The 19,074-nt window shown below is 39.8% G+C and overlaps 1 protein-coding gene across 1 annotated transcript in view; it reads right to left on the reverse strand.

Annotated features, from left to right (window-relative positions):
• Positions 1-878: 878 nt before the first annotated feature.
• The window catches only part of AVL9 (AVL9 cell migration associated), a 69,265-nt gene continuing 51,069 nt past the window's right edge, over positions 879-19,074 (reverse strand). The window contains exons 12-16 of the mRNA XM_077811061.1: positions 18,600-18,819; positions 16,229-16,346; positions 15,222-15,275; positions 7,879-7,967; positions 879-6,887 (exon numbers count right to left, since the gene is read on the reverse strand). Coding sequence (XP_077667187.1) covers positions 6,793-6,887; positions 7,879-7,967; positions 15,222-15,275; positions 16,229-16,346; positions 18,600-18,819 — 576 coding nt within the window. The 3' untranslated portion in view covers positions 879-6,792. The remainder of the gene's footprint in view (positions 6,888-7,878; positions 7,968-15,221; positions 15,276-16,228; positions 16,347-18,599; positions 18,820-19,074) is intronic.

Below are 19,074 nucleotides of genomic sequence, written 5' to 3' on the forward strand. Positions count from 1 at the left end.
ATAAATAAAACCGTATCACAGTCAGTTGAATATCCAGTCAAATAGCATCTGCTTAGTATGGGTACTACATGCAGGGTTCATTTTCCCTAAGTCAGATGTTATACAGCACTAAATGTACTGAACAGATGCAGCCAAATACCATTATCTAAACACCGCAGCAGTTGCAAAAAACAAACTAGTAAATTATTCTTCAGCTGTAAAAGAAGAAAGTTGCCATTCTATGAGAAACTCTGATGTGCTGACTGAGCAAAGCCTTGAAACCAGGTATTGATGGGTTTTAATCCCAGCTCTGTATACTCTCAGGCAAGTTACCTTAGATACCCAATGACAATATTACTCAATGATCCCAAAGCGTACTGAAGTTTAACATTTGCACGGTGTTTTTTAAATAAATGTGAAGTATAAGTATGCATGTGGGCATAGGTGGTGGTAGAGGTGATCTCATCTGAGGTTTAAGGTTAACTTTCACTGGGGTAAGCTAAAGCTCGACACTAACAGCAACACAACTACATGTTTACGTTTGGAGATTCGCCAGGCATTATTTCTGGCTCCTATCATCTTGAACCTCTTTTTTGCCATTACTGGCAAAGCTGAGGGAAGACCAGCACACTAAAGTTTAGAAGACAGGTACTTTGCTCCAGTCACCTTTAGACACAACAACAGGATATTAGTCATGGGGAGGGAGGCTGGGTGGCAGTTCCTAGTAAAAATTTAATTTTCTTCATGCTGGACTGGCTCCAGAAAGAAACAATTTCCTTGGTAAGCTGTAGACTCAGACAAGTTAAGAAGATTTAATAGAAGACCTATACTACTGCCAAAGACACACAGTAATTATACCTGAACTATAATAAGATGTGCTTTCATAAATACCAGTAAAATGTATTCAAGAAGGGCATAAACAGAACAATTTTATTTTCTATCACTTTTAGAACAAAATATACAATGGAATCATTTCAACACAGTATATGATTTAGGCAATGATTTGATTTTAAAACAGTCACAGAGGTAAAGGATTTGACAAACTGTCTAGCTAAAATTACAAAGTCTACAATAGCAGCAAAGAATACTAAACTGTTTTATGATCAGATGTTATGCATGGTAACTGGTTCATACTACAGCACACATTACTTTATACCCAATAAAGTGATCAGATTTAAATTGACAGTTGTTCAGTGACACTGAATTCTTATAACAATTTGCAGAATGTTTCTTTAATAAACTACTTCCTGTGTATCTGGTAACAAATAAAAGAAGAAATTCAAACAGTAAAAACCGGAGAGTCACTTAAGCCCTTTTGTTAATTTCTATTCCATATTAACATTAAAAAAAACTTAGCACTTTATCATATCTCCATGAAGGGACTCTCTATGAAAACTTGAAATACTGGGAATTGTAATGGAGTACAGAATTTTTTTCTGGCTTGAAATGGATAGGTGCACATTCTCTACATTTCTGAAATGTGCAATAATGAAAAATAATACATGCAAGAGATCAGTTATAAATATACTAAAAAACAAGCTATAACCCTGTCATTTACACAGTTTAAATATATATTTTCTTTCAGAGAGTCAGTAGAAAGGTAGACAAATACAAAGGCAACACAATTTTACAAAATATTAGACTTATTTATACATGCATATCTTTCAGATTTGGAAGTTGTTATTCAAGGGAGTTATTTTCTTTCCCTTCCTAATGGAAACGAATTACTTATCAAAACTCTATATATTTGAGAATGGCTTCAAGATTTACCTTGATCAGAGTCTTCAGCATGTTTGAAGAAATTAAAAACAACAACAAAAAGACACCCTTAATGTTACATAAAGCAAATGAGGGGGAAGAACATTATTGCTGCCAACCCAGTGCAAGTTGTACTGATTGCCGAGAGTCACTTGGAGCCTCCTGCATTTGACAAGATATTTAAAATGCTCAATAATCTCTACATTTTTATGAGGCTGTTTAATTTAAAGTTAACTTTTAGGAGGCTGTATCTAGTTTTAAATTGTTTTACTTCTCTTCAGTGGAAAGCTCTTGACGAGATGTAACAGTTCAGTCACTTCTGGAAACTTGGGGAAAAAATACTAGCTCACAAATAGATGAAACAAGTATTTACATTTCAAAAAGTCACACTGAACTATCCTATTACCCCAAATCTGCAAAAGCAATCTCTTACCAAGTAGTTAGTATAAATGGACTATAAGCTACAGTTTGTCACAAGTTGGCCTCATTATGATATTACAAGAATAATCAGTAAAACTAATGTTGATTTTCATATTTCACCAGTTTCAGAGATTAATGGCTTAAGATCAGCCATTGAATGATGGACAACTATCAGTGTGTCAAGTATTAATCTCATTAAATGACTTATCTATAGGTATTTATAAATTCTTCCAATAAAACAGCTTTCTGAGCAGACAGTAAAAGCTTTTAAACAGGCTTGATATATTTATTTCCAAGCCACACATATATACTATATCTGGTTGTGATTTTTAATGAGTGTAGAGTTATCAAATACTAGGTTTTCATTTTTAAAAATTCCATTTACACTTTCACTTTTACAATTAAATACTTCCACAGAACAGTTTATCTGCTAATAATTTTTTGGCTGAAATCAGAAGTTTTTATTTAGGTAAAATATTAAGTTTAAATTACAACAATGCTTAAAACACTGTAGAAGGTGAAATGAGGGAAATACACTAGTGCAGTGGTTCCCAAACTTGTTCCACCACTTGTGCAGGGAAAGCCCCTGGCGGGCCGGGCTGCTTTTTTTACCTGCCGCGTCCACAGGTTCGGCCGATCGCGGCTCCCACTGGCCACGGTTCGCTGCTCCAGGCCAATGGGGGCTGCTGGAAGCAGCAGCCAGTAAGTCCCTCATCCCACGCTGCTTGCAGCAGCTCCCATTGGCCTGGTGCAGCGAACCGCGGACACTGGGAGCCACGATCAGCTGAACCTGCCAACGCAGCAGGTAAACAAACCGGCCCGGCTCGCCAGGGGCCTTCCCTGCACAAGCAGCGGAAAAAGTTTGGGAACCATTGCACTAGAAGATTGATTCTCAAATGCTATTTATTAAAATGGAGTAACATTTAAAATGATCTAATGTCGGATGTGCAAAAATTTTATAGTTATGACATCAAGTGACTGATGAAAGAAAGGTGAACATTTGAGTCCATCAGAATTTCACTGTCAGTGGTACTCAGTCTCTCTCTTTAGGACTTGTATGTGATTCATATATATCCTATAGGTCTGATCACCAGGACAGCTCCCCATGCTTTTTGGCACATACAAGAGCACTCACGCAGCCAGGAAGTGGGAAGAGAGAAAATGTTGGAGAGGAATCACAAACAGCCACCAAACCGTGGAGTGACATCCAGACATGCTAAACGACAATGTCACAGCTCAGTCATTACGGGCAGTGTCTTCAAAGTTATACTGTGGCCCAGAAACTAGGTAGTGAAGAAATGGCACTCCAACTCTTCAAGATGAGGTATCACTTCGTTAGTCTCTTTGGACTGGTTTTATGTTCATACTGGGGATTTAAGACATCTAAATAAATAGAAGTGTGGAAACACAGTTTGGAGTTTGTCTAAGATTTACTAGAGTGGTTACTACAACTGTTAATTTAAGAAAGCTTAAGGACTTATTCATTTGTATAGTTTGTTTGTTAATTTTGGTGGCTGCATGCTCTACTGCCCAGAAGGAATTAAGGTGGCTGTTCAAATGAGCATAAATGCTAATAATCACTTCACCTACATCCACTGCAATAAGTCTGAAAATTCTGTCCAAATTGCTAGAAGGAAGCTCATCTGAAAGAGGATTAAAAAAATATATACTACAATAGCTTCCTCCTATTTTGTGCGCATCATTCACCCTAGGGGCAGAAATGAAGGCTGTCAGTATTATATCTTGGATCAACTTTTGAGGGATAGAAGAAAGGAAAATACTCTTGATGAAGCCTGTACCCCTAATCCCATAACTCTGGCAAGATTGTGGGGAGGGAGAGGCTGTTTTGAGCACCTGTCCTAGACGATGATTGCCAATGACAGCAGGATCCTGGAGTACTGCAAGTCCCACTACACAGCAGCACGTGCCTGCTGTTGCAGAGGATATCGACCAGAAACAACACAGAATAAAGAACTCTGAGCAGTCCTCAGACATTCTGAGCCCCTCTTCTTGAGGAAGGGGAGACACAGGATCGGGTCAGAAGGAAGAAAAGTGAAGGAGGGATAGTAGAGAGACACAAGGGTATTAAAAAAAAAAATACAGAGAAGAGTGCCCCTGTTTCTACGCTTTGTACCTGTAAATCCTAGCTACTTGCCAAGCTCCTAGCCTAAACTGCACTAGAATGCTTAAGTCCCAGAGGTGGTCAACATAGGTGCTCAAGTTCCAGAGGCCACAGACTGCCTTTACTATAAGAAAAAGTTCAACTACGAGAGAGACAGGCCAACAGTATACATATTGTTTACTGCTTCACAAAAGTGTCTCCCAATAGCAAATTGCTGTTTTCTAATCTCCAGACTAAACTGGAAAACTCTGTAGACGCTAATTAGGAACCAAGAAAAGCTTTTTTGATCACACACCTAAACTAACTCTGTTAGAGATATGCATGTGGCATAGGGTATGCCCCAGGCTCTATGAAGATAAAAGCATCTATTAAGGGAAGACTGAATAATGCAAAAGAAAGCAAGAGGGCACAGGGAGCTGAACAATATCCAAATACTGCAGCAGAAGTTACAGAACAAAATTTATATATACAGTCTGAAAGCAACAAAGTTTACACTTATTAGTATGTGCCAGTTGTATTTCAGTAGAAGGTAGATGTTTGCTGGTGTGACAAGCAGAAAAAAAACCAAATTGTACAGCTTTCTAGAGATGTTATTTGCTTTGCTTTTCAAATGAAACTACTCATGTAGCTGTAAGCTTTCAGTTTAATCCATGGCTTTTCTACTTGTAATTTAGCTTAACAAATTGATCATCTTTAAAAAAAAAAAAAGCTATAATGTTATTTTAGACTGTTAAAAGGGAAGCAGCAAAGCTAAAAATAGAATTACAACAACAACACTGGAACAGAGAAGTTGGCGGAAAAGTAATTGGTCGATGAAAGCATGGCTTTCAACAGCTTTTCAAACACAAGTTATTAATTTTAATTCCTTATGTAAAGAGTTGCATAAGGAGCATTAGATACTCTCTTCGTTTAACCCCAAAAAATGAAAGGTGAAAAGCTCGTGGAAGCTCCAACCAACTCAGCCCATGCCTACTTACAGAACTACAAGAGTAGGGATGTCCAAGATAAATGTGCGGGGAAATCCTGGCCCCTTGGAAGAGAATGGCAAAACTGCCACTGATCTTTGTGGTGTCATGATTTCATGCTATGAGAATCTCTTCACTATTTAACGTGGGAATTTTTGTTAATATAATTTGGAAAATACAAATTTGAAAGTATGTTAATAGGTATCATATCAAGGTTCTAGCAGGCATATATCACTGGAAGTAATAGTAAAGATTCAGGTCTGAAGAACAGGAAATGCTCCAGTTTTAGGATAAATACCCATACCGATTACAACACATGCAGAATGTCTACAAAATACAGGAGTATCACACCAAGTAGGACAAAGAGCTATGCTATCTTATTTAATGTTGTGACTCAGCTGCTTCAGTTATTCTTAAAATAGAGGCCTCTCTTTCCTCATGCAAAAACAGTTTTGTGAAATGGATACTCCCTGACTAAATGAAAGAGTCTTCTACCTGGCCAATTTTTACTCAGAAGGGTCTTCATGGCCTGCCTTGCAACAAAAAGAATTCAAGAGTTTGTTAACTACTGTGTTAGTTTTAGGGACAATTTTAACACAGTGTGTGTACGTACGTACATACACACAAACTGTATTTATAAATAGAGCAGGTCTGCACAGAGTTGCCTATGGCTCTAATTTTTGATCTCAGAGAACCAACTATTTTGTTGACATTTTCCCTAAAGAATGATGTAAAGAAATCTCTTCAGCTGGAATTTCTCTTATGTCCTAGGGTAAGTATGGTGGCAACACTATTCAGTGTGAGGAAAGAGATTTTATATTCTGCCCTATGAAATGAGTGAGGACAATATAAAAAAAACTGATTGCACAATTGTCTACTCTCTCATGTCTGCAGGTACAGAGAAGAAAATTAGATACAGATGAATACAATACATGTATATGATGGGGGGAAAGAAAGTCACAAATCAAAAACAGTCTCAATCTACACCAGTGTTGAATTTAGTTTGGAACTTAAAGCAAGCTTAACTAAGAAGGGTTTCAATGTGGCTTGCATCATTAAGTTCACAGACATGCCCTCAGATCCAACCTAAAATGTGAATCAGCATTATTATACTGCTTCATCCTAACAAACATTACAGCAAATGTTTGACTATTTGAATTGTAAAATACAACTAATTTACATAGATATCACCATCCACAATGTACAAGTCTGAATTCAAACCTATCATTTTGCTTGCAACAAACCCTGTTTGCTAAAGTATAAAGGCTCAGATTTAAACAAAAGTAGTCATTTAAAAACACAACTAATGTACTGTGAAAGAGCTTTACATGCCATTCTTCATGCTCTGTTTGGAGATATTCATACTTCTAGTAAAACCAAAGGGTAACCATTCCATTTTTCTCTGTAAACAAACACACTGCATTTTGGTCCTCCATGACTAAGAAGTCTCCATACCTCATTTTGGAGCAGTCTTTGTACAGCTGAGAGAAACTGATACAACTGAAATACTCAACAGCAGAGTGCAAAGTCTGTATTCAGACTCTACTTTTAGTCCCCGAGGCCTTGTGTTGACTGGGTAAAAGTGGAAAGCCACGAAGACATGGCTGATTTTGCATTTGTGAAGGCCCCTCCTACTGACTGACCTGCATTATAAACAAACAAAAAAGAGAAAAAAGTTACTCATGAAAGTGTAATACGATTTTTCTAGATAGTATATACACCATAACATATAAAAGACAGCACAGAATGATTACAAACACCTCAGCAGTTTAATTTGCAACTTAAAATGTAAATACCCAGATACACTCAAAGAATTTAAAGCTGGCATCTTAGAAGAAATGGTTTGTGCTAACCAGCAATAATTATAGTCTTTAAGTTGCCTCTTCAGGTCCCAGCCCGAAAGGCTCTCAGGGCCCAAGTTCATCTCAGAACAGTGGCAGTGGAGGCTCCAGAGAGAACAGTGGCAGCAGAGGCTCCAAGAGAGAAAGAGGGAGCAGGTAGATCACTTCCATTCTGAATAATCAGTTCAAGAATTTTGGCAAAGCCACAAGAGAACAAGCACTTATGAGGCTCCTTAACTGGTGGCCTTGTGTTCTCTTTCACCACTTGATGAGGTCATGCTGGACAATCAAAACAGTATAGACTTGATCTAAAGTCTACTGAAGTCAATGGGAGCCTTTCTATTGACTTCAATGGTCTTTAGATCAGGCACTGTCAGAGAAACACAAAATGAGAATAATTTGTTATTGCTGGAGTGTATCGCTTAATAGTTTAGGCGCTTACTGAGAATGAACAATCTTTCATCTGAAACCTTAAAAAACAGATATCTACTCTGGGCAAAGCCTGGATTTTAAACAGAAGTTTACTCCGGTGTCCTTATCTAAAATATCCCCTTGTCCTATTGTTGTGTATTGTGCTGTGTCCCAATTATCAACTTGTCTGCCAGCCTTCCCGCCTCCCCCCAGCCAGAGGTGGCTGCATTTCTGTGGTGGGTAGATATATCTGTAAAGCCCATTAGGATAAAATGCACTCTAGAAATGTAATACACTATTATTAAATAACCATGGCATATCATGCTTGCAGTATCTAGCTAGCTGCACACGCTTTCAACCTGGTTACAGACAAATTTCTTACCTACGGCTTTTCCTGTTTGCATAACATTCCGGCTGGTATTGACCATGGCAGTTCCAATTTTCTTGCCACGTTCACTGTTCTGGACAGAGCTAAGCAAGAGAAATGTTGAAAGTGCATTAGTCAACTGACTCACTACCAGCTCAAAGGACAAAATTTAGTCTAAAATATCAATTAAGTATAATCAAGCTCATAAGATTCAGATCTATCTCCTCATTCCACCACAGACCAGTTACACACATAAACATGTGTGTCGGGCATGGCGGAGGAAGGGGACAATAGATTCATCATTATGGAACACGCTGTGCTCTTTGGTGTAAGACCCGAAGACATTTGTGGGAAGCGTTTCTGTTGTAGATTACAAGACAAAATTTTACAGCATCTACATTTAGGTACCTCTGAAAATGTTACCCTTAGTCTATAAGCTTTGTTAAAAAGCATGTGGCTGGTGGGCTGGTTCTGAATGTTTGTCATTGCTTTGTCCATTCAAAAGAACTGTTAATTTTACTTTGTGATTCTATCAATAAGAATCCACTTTTTGAACAAGTATGCCTTTCATTTAATGCTTTTTCAAACAAGGAAGGGAGAATTATGTTACTATCACTGGAAAAAAAAGCATAAAGCAATTAGTTTCTATTCATTTTAAATGGCAGCAGTTGTAAAATCCTCTCATTTGGTTTTACAATATAACATTCAAATAAAAACGTCAGTTTCCTCATCCACCCCATATATATGTACACGTATCAAAACCTTCAACAATACAGCTATAGTAAAGCAAGCTGCGTTCTATTCCACTTAAAACACTTCCAGGCAAATTGTCAAATAACTTAAATCTTTATTGTTGAATTATAAGGGATAAAGAGCAGATTCTTTTCAGGTACCAGTTTGGGCTGGATTTGCAAAGTCTAATTTTGATAAAGTGAGCATTTTTCACAGCACTGTCACTTATGGAGAATAAATATGTTGTTGCAAGAATATTTCTTTCATTAGAATCATACTTTAAGGCCTACTGATCCCCTTAAATTCAGTTTAGAGTTTCACAAAGTGTTAATGTCTCCTCTCTCAAAAAAAAAGTTTAGGTGATAAAATTGTATCAAATAAAAAGGGGACACCAATGGCTTTGGGGATTAGAAATGAGTTACAAGATGATTTATCTCCAGATTACAGGCTAAAACAAGGTCTAAATTGAAATTGATAGCAACTGCTATTATCATGGTAAGGTAGCTTTTGTGAAATGGGTTTCTGATCTCAGTTTTCGTCATGGAAACCTAGCCACTGTTACGATGAGCACAGGCAACAAGGACCAACCCTTTTCTCTCTAGAGCTGTCCCTTGAAGTCAGGTTTTATTTCTACACTAAAAAATTGACTGTAAAAATGATATCTTTGTACCTCCATAGATCTTCTCCCTCTTCTTAGAAAGTCACATCTGCTAACTTTAGTGACAAGAGTGACAGCTAGCGAACAAGAGCAGCAAACAAGAGAATTCTCCAGCTGAAGGATGAGACACCCTTGAATGAGTTTGTTGTGTGCTTGCTTGCTTGCCTGCCATACACTTGCTGAGCCAAGGGCTGAAAGCTTACTAATGAGGCTCCAGCTTATCTTAAGATCCCTAACCCAGTTAGTATCCCTTAAGGGCGGGGGGCGGGAACGGCAGCGCTAACTCAAGGAGAACAGGGGTTTAAAAAGCCAGCTCCTAAGCAACCAGAAGAGCTAGCAAACGGGAGTTTTGCAAGGGAGTTTAGAGACTGAGTATGAGAGGCAGATACACCTAACAAGGCCACTAAGGATACCCCTCCTGGGGAGGGAACCCCAGTTACTAGAAAGAGTCAGTAACAGTAAGGGGGGATTCAATTATTAGAAATAAAGATAGCTGGGTTTGTGATGACCAGGAGACCAACATGGTAAATTGCCTACCAGGTGCAAAAAAGTTGCATGTCTCATGAGACATTTAGACAGCCTTCTGTGCAGTACTGGGGAGGAGCCGGTGGGATGTCTCCACCCAAACTGTGTGTTCCTCAGCACCTGTTGCTTTCCCCCAGCTCTTAGTTTAAAAACTCCTCTATGACCTTTTTAATTTTACATGCCAGCAATCTTGTTCCGTTTTGGTTTAGATGGAGCTCTTCCTTCCTGTAATAAACTTAAATCCTCCTCCCTATACCATCGTCTCATCCATGCATTGAGACCCTGCAGTTTTGCCTGTCTTTCTGGCCCTGTGCATAGAACTGGAAGCGTTTCAGAGAGTGCTACCATGGAGCTCCTGGCCTTTAATCTCTTACCTAGTAGCCTAAATTTGTCCTCTGGGCAGGGGTGGCTCTACCAATTTTGCCGCCCCAAGCAGTCGCTGCCGAATTGCTGCTGCCGCAACAGCAGCAGACCTGCCGCCGAATTGCTGCCACAGGACACGGACTGCCGCCCTATTCTGAATGCCGCCCCAAGCACCTGCTTGGAAAGCTGGTGCCCAGAGCCAGCCCTGCCTCTGGGACCTCTCTCCTACCATTTACTGAAGGGGGAATTCTATAACCTAGTAAAGGGGGATAGGAAAGAAGTTGGTAAAGTACAGATAGGAGCTAGTGAGGAAGAGTCAAACAAAAGAGTCTCATTTATATATAACATATAAAGGCAAGCAACTGAATACTGACAAAATGAACAAATGCTTGTATACAAATTATAGAAATCTCCGTACTAAAGTGCATGAACGAGAGTGCCTGGCATTAAATGAAGATATTGATATAATCCACATCATGGAAACTTGGTGGAATGAGGATAAATCAGTGAGATGTGTTAATACCAAGGTACAAAATATATATGAATGAGAGAGTAAGTCACACTGGTAGGAGAATGGCCCTCTATGTAAAAGAAAGCATAGAGTCAAATAAAGTAAAAATCTTAATTGAATCAGACTTTACAATAGAATCTCTATGGATAGAAATTCCATGCTTGAACAATAAGAGTATAGCAGTAGGAATATACTACCAACCACTTGACCATGATGGTGACAGTGACTGTGAAATACTCAGGGAGATTAGAGAGGATACAAAGGTAGAAAACCCAATATTAATGGGGGATTTCAACTATGATCCTCGAGAACAGATGCAGAAATAAAATTTCTAGACATATTAAATGGCTGCTTCTTGGAGCAGCTTGTCCTGCAACCCATAAAGGGAGAAGCAATTCTTAGTATCGTCCTAAGTGGAGCACAGGATCTGCTCCAAAAGGTGAACATAGCAGAACTGCTTAATAATAATGACCATAATATAATTAAATTTAAGATTCGTATGGGGGGGAAATGCCAAAGAAACCCACCACAGTAGCAATTAACTTCAAAAAGGTGAACTACGCAAAAATGAAAAACAGTTAAAGAAAAATTAAAAAGAACAGTGACAAGGGTGGAATGCCTGAAAACTACATGAAGACTATTTTAATACACCATAATGGAGGCTCAAACTAAATGTTTGCACCAAATAATAATAATAAAAAAGAGAAAGAGGATCCAATATGGCTAAACAGCAGAGTTAAAGAAATGGTTAGAGGCAAAAAGACATCCTTTAAAGATCAAAAGTCAAATCCTAGTGTGGAGTATAGAAAGAAGCATAAACTCTGGCAAGTCAAGTGTAAAGTATAAGAAGGCAGACCAAGAAAGAATTTGAAAAGGAAGTAACTAAGGACACAAAATCTAACAGCAAAAAAACCAAACCAAAACAAAAAACCATTAGGTACATCAGAAGCAGTAGTCAGTGGGACAACTGGACGACAGAGGTGCTAAAGGAGCATGCAAGGAGGATAAGGTTGTTGTGGAGAAGCTAAATGAATTAATTTTTTTGCATCAGTCTTCATTGCAGAGGACATGGGGGAGATTCCCATATCTAAGCCTTTCTTTTTAGGTGACAAATCTGAGGAACTATCCCAGACTGAGGTATCATTACAGAAGGTTGTGAAAAACTGATAAACAGTAATAAGTCACGAAGACCAGATGGTATTCTCCCAAGAGTTCTGAAGGCAGAACTACTAACAGTGTTATGTAACCTATAACCTAAATCAGCCTCTGTACCAGATGACTGGAGGAGAGCTAATATAACGTGTTTCTTAAAAAGGCTCCAGAGATAATCCTGGCAATTATAGGTTGGTAAAACTAACTGCAGTACCAAGCAAATTGGTTGAAACTATAATAAAGAACAAAATCATCAGACATACAGATAAACATGATATTTTGGGGAAGAGTCAACACTGCTTTTGTAAAGGGAAATCATCCCTCACCAATCTATTAGAATTCTTTGAGGAATCAACAAGCATGAGGACAAGGGTGACACAGTCGATATAATATACTTGGGCTTTCAGCGTATGTCTACATTGTAATGTAAGCCCAAGGTTAGTAGAACTTGAGTTAGCAGATCCTGGGTTTGTTAACTTAAGGCTTTAGCATCTATGCTCATTTGTAACCCCAAGTTATGAATTGTTGAACTTTGGGTTCTAGCATGGGGCTCCAGCACCTACACAGTATTATGTGGGCCCAAGTCCATCCATATCCCAGACTTCTTTGCACCAGAATGTAGCCGCTCTAGCCCTTTGTTTGTGGTGCAGAGTGGGAAAACTTGACTGTCCATCAAACTTGACTCTTCAGAGGACAAAGGAACTTGGCCTGTGGGATACTCTTGGTGGACTCTAAGAGTACGAGTCCAGTGGGGCTGCATCTACACTGCAAAGCAATAGGGCTTGAACCCATGGTACGATGTTGATTCAGGCTCAGACCCCTGTAGGGTCCTGGGTCCAATATGTGTGTAGATGGAAGGGGGGTTAGGTTTGAGCCTGAGTTGGAACCCTGCATTTATGTTCCAGTGTAGACATAGCCTTTGACAAGGTCCCCCACCAAAGGCTCTTAAGCAACCTAAGCCGTCAGGGATAAGAGGGAAGGTGCTCTCCTGGACAGTAACTGATTAAAAGGTAGGAAACAAAGGGTAGAAATAAATGGTCAGGTTTTCACAATGAAGCGAGATAAATAGCGGGGTCCCCCAAGGATTTGTACTGGGATGTGTACTGTTAAGCATATTCATAAATGTTCTGGAAAATGGGGTGAACAGTGAGGTGGCAAAATTGCAAGGTATTTATTCAAGACAATGAGATCCAAAACCAAGAACAAAAAGTTACAAAAGGATCTCACTAAACTGCGTGACTGGGTGAAAAAATGGCAGATGAAATTCAAACTTGATTTGTGCAAACTAATGCATACTAGAAAAAACAATCCCAACTATACATACAAAGTGATGGGTCTAAATTAGCGGTTACCACTCAAGAAAGAGATCTTGGAATCATCATGGATAGTTCCCTGAAAACATCCAACTCAATGTGAAGCGGCAGTCAAAAAAAGCTAACAATGTTAGGAACCATTAGGAAAGGGATAGATAAGATGACAAAAATATCATAATGCTACTATATAAATCCATGGTATACCCATACTTTGAATACTATGTGTAGTTCTGGTCGCCCCATCTCAAAAAAGATATATTAGAATTGAAAGAGTTACAGGGAAGGGCAACAAAAATTATTAGGGTTATGGAACAGCTTCCATATGAGGAGAAATTAAAAAGACTGGGACTGTTCATTTTAGCAAAGAGATTATGAAGGGGGGCAACCTTTTCTAATGCCAGTATATCTTTTTTGAGATGAGGGGACCACATCCGTACGCAGTATTCAAGATATGGGTGTACCATGGATTTATACAAGGGTAATAAGATAGTCTCAGTCTTATTCCCTATCCCTTTTTTAATGATTCCTAACATCCTGTTTGCTTTTTTGATTGCCGCTGCACACTGCGTGGACGTCTTCAGAGAACTATCCACGATGACTCCAAGATCTTTCTCCTGATTAGTTGTAGCTAAATTAGCCCCCATCATATTGTATGTATAATTGGGGTTATTTTTTCCAATGTGCATTACTTTACATTTATCCACATTAAATTTCATTTTCCATTTTGTTGCCCAGTCACTTAGTTTTGTGAGATCTTTTTGAAGTTCTTCACAGTCTGCTTTGGTCTTAACTATCTTGAGCAGTTTAGTAACATCTGCAAACTTTGCCACCTCGCTGTTTACCCCTTTCTCCAGATCATTTATGAATAGGTTGAATAGGATTGGTCCTAGGGCTGACACTTGGGGAACACCACTAGTTACCCCTCTCCATTCTGAAAATTTACCATTTATTCCTACCCTTTGTTCCCTGTCTTTCAACCAGTTCTCAATCCATGAAAGGATCTTCCCTCTTATCCCATGACAACTTAATTTACGTTAAGAGCCTTTGGTGAGGGACCTTGTCAAAGGCTTTCTGGAAATCTAAGTACACTATGTCCACTGGATCCCCCTTGTCCACATGTCTGTTTCATCCCCTCAAAGAACTCTAACAGATTAGTAAGACATGATCTCCCCTTACAGAAACCATGTTGACCATTGCGCAACAATTTATGTTCTTCTATGTGTCTGACAATTTTATTCTTTACTATTGTTTCAACTAATTTGCCCTGTACTGACGTTAAACTTACCGGTCTGTAATTGCCAGGATCACCTCTAGAGCCCTTCTTAAATATTGGCGTTACATTAGTTATCTTCCAGTCATTGGGTACAGTAGCTGATTTAAAGGACAGGTTACAACCCATAGTTAATAGTTCCGCAATTTCAATTTTGAGTTCTTTCAGAACTCTTGGGTGAATGCCATCTGGTCCCAGTGACTTGTTACTGTTAAGTTTCTCAATTAATTCCCAAAACCTCCTCTAGTGACACTTCAATCTGTTACAATTCCTCAGATTTGTCACCTACAAAAGACAGCTCAGGTTTGGGAATCTCCCTAACATCCTCAGCCGTGAAGACTGAAGCAAAGAATTCATTTAGTTTCTCCGCAATGACTTTATCGTCTTTAAGTGCTCCTTTTGTGTCTCGATCGTCCAGGGGCCCCACTGGTTGCTTCTGATGTACTTAAAAAACATTTTGTTATTACCTTTTGAGTTTTTGGCTAGCTGTTCTTCAAACTCCTTTTCGCTTTTCTTATTACATTTTTACATTTAATTTAGCAGTGTTTATGCTCCTTTCTATTTACCTCACTAGGATCTGACTTCCACTTTTTAAAAGATGCCTTTTTATCTCTCACTGCTTCTTTTACATGGTTGTTAAGCCAATGTGGCTCTTTCTGAGTTCTTTTACTGTGTTTTTTAATTTGGGGTATACATCCTTGTATATTGCTAGTTTAGTGCAGCATATAATTTCACAAAGAGGGTCAATTCCCATATCTTTAAAAGAATCTCAATTTATCTACATATTCTCAGTTTAGCAACAGACAATAAAATATCAAAGTATTATATACTTACTGTGATAATCTTAACTTTACGTCTGATACAGAGTATTGCCCCTGGAATGGGTGGCTGTAAGGGGAAAAATATAGTGTTTTAATTTTGCCATTTTTCCCATAATGAAAAAACGGAATGGTTTTATTTGCTGGTTGTCCTCCACTGAAACAAAGAAAATATCTAGTTATACATGTCCCAGTTGTGATTCAGTTGTAGGATTTTGACAAATCACCTGTAATCTGCCATCCATTTACAAACTACACATGTTTCATCTTCTTTTCAAACCTCATAAAAGCTGGCAGCTGAGACAATCCTCCTGCTGACAAGATGAGGCATAATGAGAGAAGTGATGTCTTGGGTAGCCATGTAGGGCTTCATAGATTTAAAAAAAAAATGCCATAAACTGAACTCAAACAGCATCCAATGCAACATATGGAGTACAAGTTTAACTAGTCCAATTTTAAAGTGACAAGGCATTAAAAACTATGGCAAAGTCTACATTTAAAAAGGAAAGAATACAACCTCTGAACCAACAACACTGCTGTCAAATGATGATCCTGGCCACTACTACTCCCTGGAAAAATAGATGCAACCAAAAATGCACAGGAACCAGCAGACTGTAAATCTCTAAGGAAAGGTGGATGAAGCCTCTGCACGCTTACCCTCCCCTGTAAGGAGGACAGCCAACTCTCAAAGTTATTCAGAGACTTCCTACCAGCTTCACTTCTGTCTTTAGGCAGAGCTTTAGCAAGCTTCTTCTCAACTATGCCCCACAATCTGAGTCAGGTGCTAGTAATGAGAGAGAGACTGCATCACCCTGGTCTGGAGAAAAGGAAGTACCTCCAGAATCTTTACAGCACTTCAGTCCTGAATATCTCAAAGTTTCCCAGAGTTGCCTCATATAGGCTGTAGGGAGGAGCAATGAAAGAGAACCTTGTAACATCCCACACAAAAGCGCTCTGATTCCATATAAGAACAGCACAATAAACTCTTTATTTCCCCCCTTTTTTCTGAACTTGGTTTCTTACCTAGAATTTACCTCTGCAAGAGCAGGATGCTTGTTGCTGTTCCATACTCTGTAGTTGTGTGTATTTTTCCAAGTTGCTACAAAGGCTGTTCCGAAGTCCGACAATATCTTTTCGTTATCTGATTAATAAAAGACAGAAGGTGAATGAACCTGTAGCAATGCACTGAGGATATAAAAGAAGAAATGAAAGGGAGGTTTTGAAAGAAAATAGAAATTTCTTCGATTCTTGTCAACCAGAGAACACGGGGTTCCAGTTCCATAAACATTAGCAAAGCAACAAGCTCATTATTCTGGGTTTAAAAAAATGCCACTGCCCAACACAAAGAGTTAAGGAAAGGAAAATGGAGTTCAGACAACCAAGAAATTCATTTAAAGGAACACTGACAACTTAGCAGTCCGATGGCATCTTAAAGACGAACAGATTTATTTGGGCATAAGCTTTCATGGGTAAAAAACCCACTTCTTCAGATGCATCTGAAGAACCGCAGATGCATCTGAAGAAGTGGGGTTTTTACCCACAAAACCTTATGCCCAAATAAATCTGTTCGCCTTTAAGGTGCCAACGGACTCCTCATGGTTTTTGTGGATACAGACTAACAAGGCTACCCCTGGGATACTGACAATTTAGTTTAGATACAACTTAGTTTTTTTTAAAAAATATCAATATGAATAAAATTGTATTTTGATTTTTTGATATCAAGCTGTTAAACATCCCCATATAATGAACCCAAACTGCACTGTGCCACCACATAGGAATCTGAAAGTGAAGGTAAGTGGCCTAGCTCTGTTGCAAGGCATTACCCGACAGCAGGAAACAAGTCAAAGAACATGATATCACCTGTACTGATCTTGCCCTAACACAGGGGCGGGCAAACTTTTTGTCCTGAGGGCCACATCAGGTTTCGGAAATTGTACGGAGGGCCGGATAGGGGAGGCTGTACCTCCCCAAACAGCCAGGCGTGGCCCAGCCCCCGACTCCCCCACTTCTTGCCCGCTGATGGCCTCTCCCCAGGACTCCTTCCCCATCCAACCCCCCTGTCCCCTGACTGCCCCCCACCGCCCCATCCAACCCCACCTCTCATTCCTGACTGCCCCCCCTAGGACTCCTGCCCCCATTCAACCCCCCTGTTCCCCACCCTCTGACCACCCCGACCCCTATCCACACCCCCGCCCCCTGACCACCACCCCCGAACTCCCCTGCTCTCTATCCAACCCCCCCTGCTCCCTTACCACGCTGCCTGGAGCACCGGTGGCTGGCAGCACTCTACAGCCGCGCCACCCAGCTGGAGTCAGCCACGCCACCGGGCAGCACAGAGCACCGGGTCAGGCCAGGCTCTGCAGCTGCGCTGCCCCAGGAGCTTGCAGCCCCGCCGCCCAGAGCATTGCGCCGACAGCGCAGTGAGCTGAGGCTACGGGGGAGAAGGAACAGCCAGGGAGGGGCCAGGGGCTAGCCTCCGGGGCCAGGAGCTCAGGGGCGAGGCAGGAGGATCCTGCGGGCTGGATGTGGCACGCGGGCCGTAGTTTTCCCACCTCTGCCCTAACAGCAGAACCCTGCTTTACTGTACTACATTAAACTGCAAATTCAATTTGAGGGTGAAGCTGAGAGTTACTAAAGTGTGAATTAATGAACCATCATATACTACTGGTGTATTATGTTAATGACCCTTTAGCAATATATTTACAAATACAGAAAATCAATCTAGAATATTCAAAAGGGAAAAGTAAAATCTATCATGGGGTTCATGAAAAGCATGTTATGCCACAAACAGTAATCTTAAATAAAAGTACAAAGCTGGAGATACAGAGAACCCAGAGAACGTAATATATCTATGTTTGAAGTGAAGCTTGATACAGCGTTTGCTCAGGAATATCATGGAGTGGACACAGAATTGGTTGACAGGCAGTCTACTGAGAATAATTATGAAGGGGAGGGCAATTAAAAGGATTAATACTGGGCAAACAGAACTTTTCCTAAAAGATTCAGAGAAAAAGCTGTTTAAACTCTGCATAAACAATTCGGAATAGCTAAAATCCAAAGAGAGACCCTAAATTAGCAGGATGTCTGCATGTATACATTTCAAGTACTTCTATTTATGAGGAAAGTGTAATGGAAATTAACACAAATACCCAAAAGAAGATAACAAAGGGGGAATATAATAATCGCTAAATCATTGAGAGTTAACAACATAGAATAAAGCAAGAAATTAATGAAGATGGTCAAGGGATTTAAAAAAAAAAAAAAGAAAAATTTCAACTGAGATAAAGGATGAGTATAAGCCAAGCTGAAAATGCAATGGAGCAATTGTTTACTATGCATTCAGCCTCCCCTGCCCATCCTCACCTCAGCCCCTAAAAAGATTACCAGAATTTACCTGGCTGCAGCACAGCAGCAAGCAATGCATGAAGATAGGCACCAAACTGAGCCCTGATCCACTCGTCTCCTCCCTCCCAACCGGTGCCATCGAGGAAAACATCATCCCTGTTCTCAGTTACATGCTTCACCAAGTAGTCTGCAAATCTCAGGTCAGCAGTTGTGAGGTTCAGGATCTTCCTGAGTTCTGGATCATGGATTTGGACAAGGGCTTCCTCTATCTGATTGAAATAATCCCAAGGGGGGAAACAGTCTAAATAAGACTTTCAGCATACATAACCTGTACTATTTTTGGTCAAATGAGTAATTCATCCGCACCTATAGCCACAACCAAAGGTAAGGAGAAACTGATGACCAAATTATGCTTCAACTGTTCTCAGGATATGAGATGATGGTCTGAAGTAGCCTGAACTTGATGAACTTCCTGGCAAAACCTGCGGAAGTTCTTTGTCAGGATTTTGGGTACATTCCTATAG

This window comes from Eretmochelys imbricata, chromosome 2, assembly GCF_965152235.1.
Source record: "Eretmochelys imbricata isolate rEreImb1 chromosome 2, rEreImb1.hap1, whole genome shotgun sequence".
Taxonomy (NCBI): domain Eukaryota; kingdom Metazoa; phylum Chordata; order Testudines; family Cheloniidae; genus Eretmochelys; species Eretmochelys imbricata.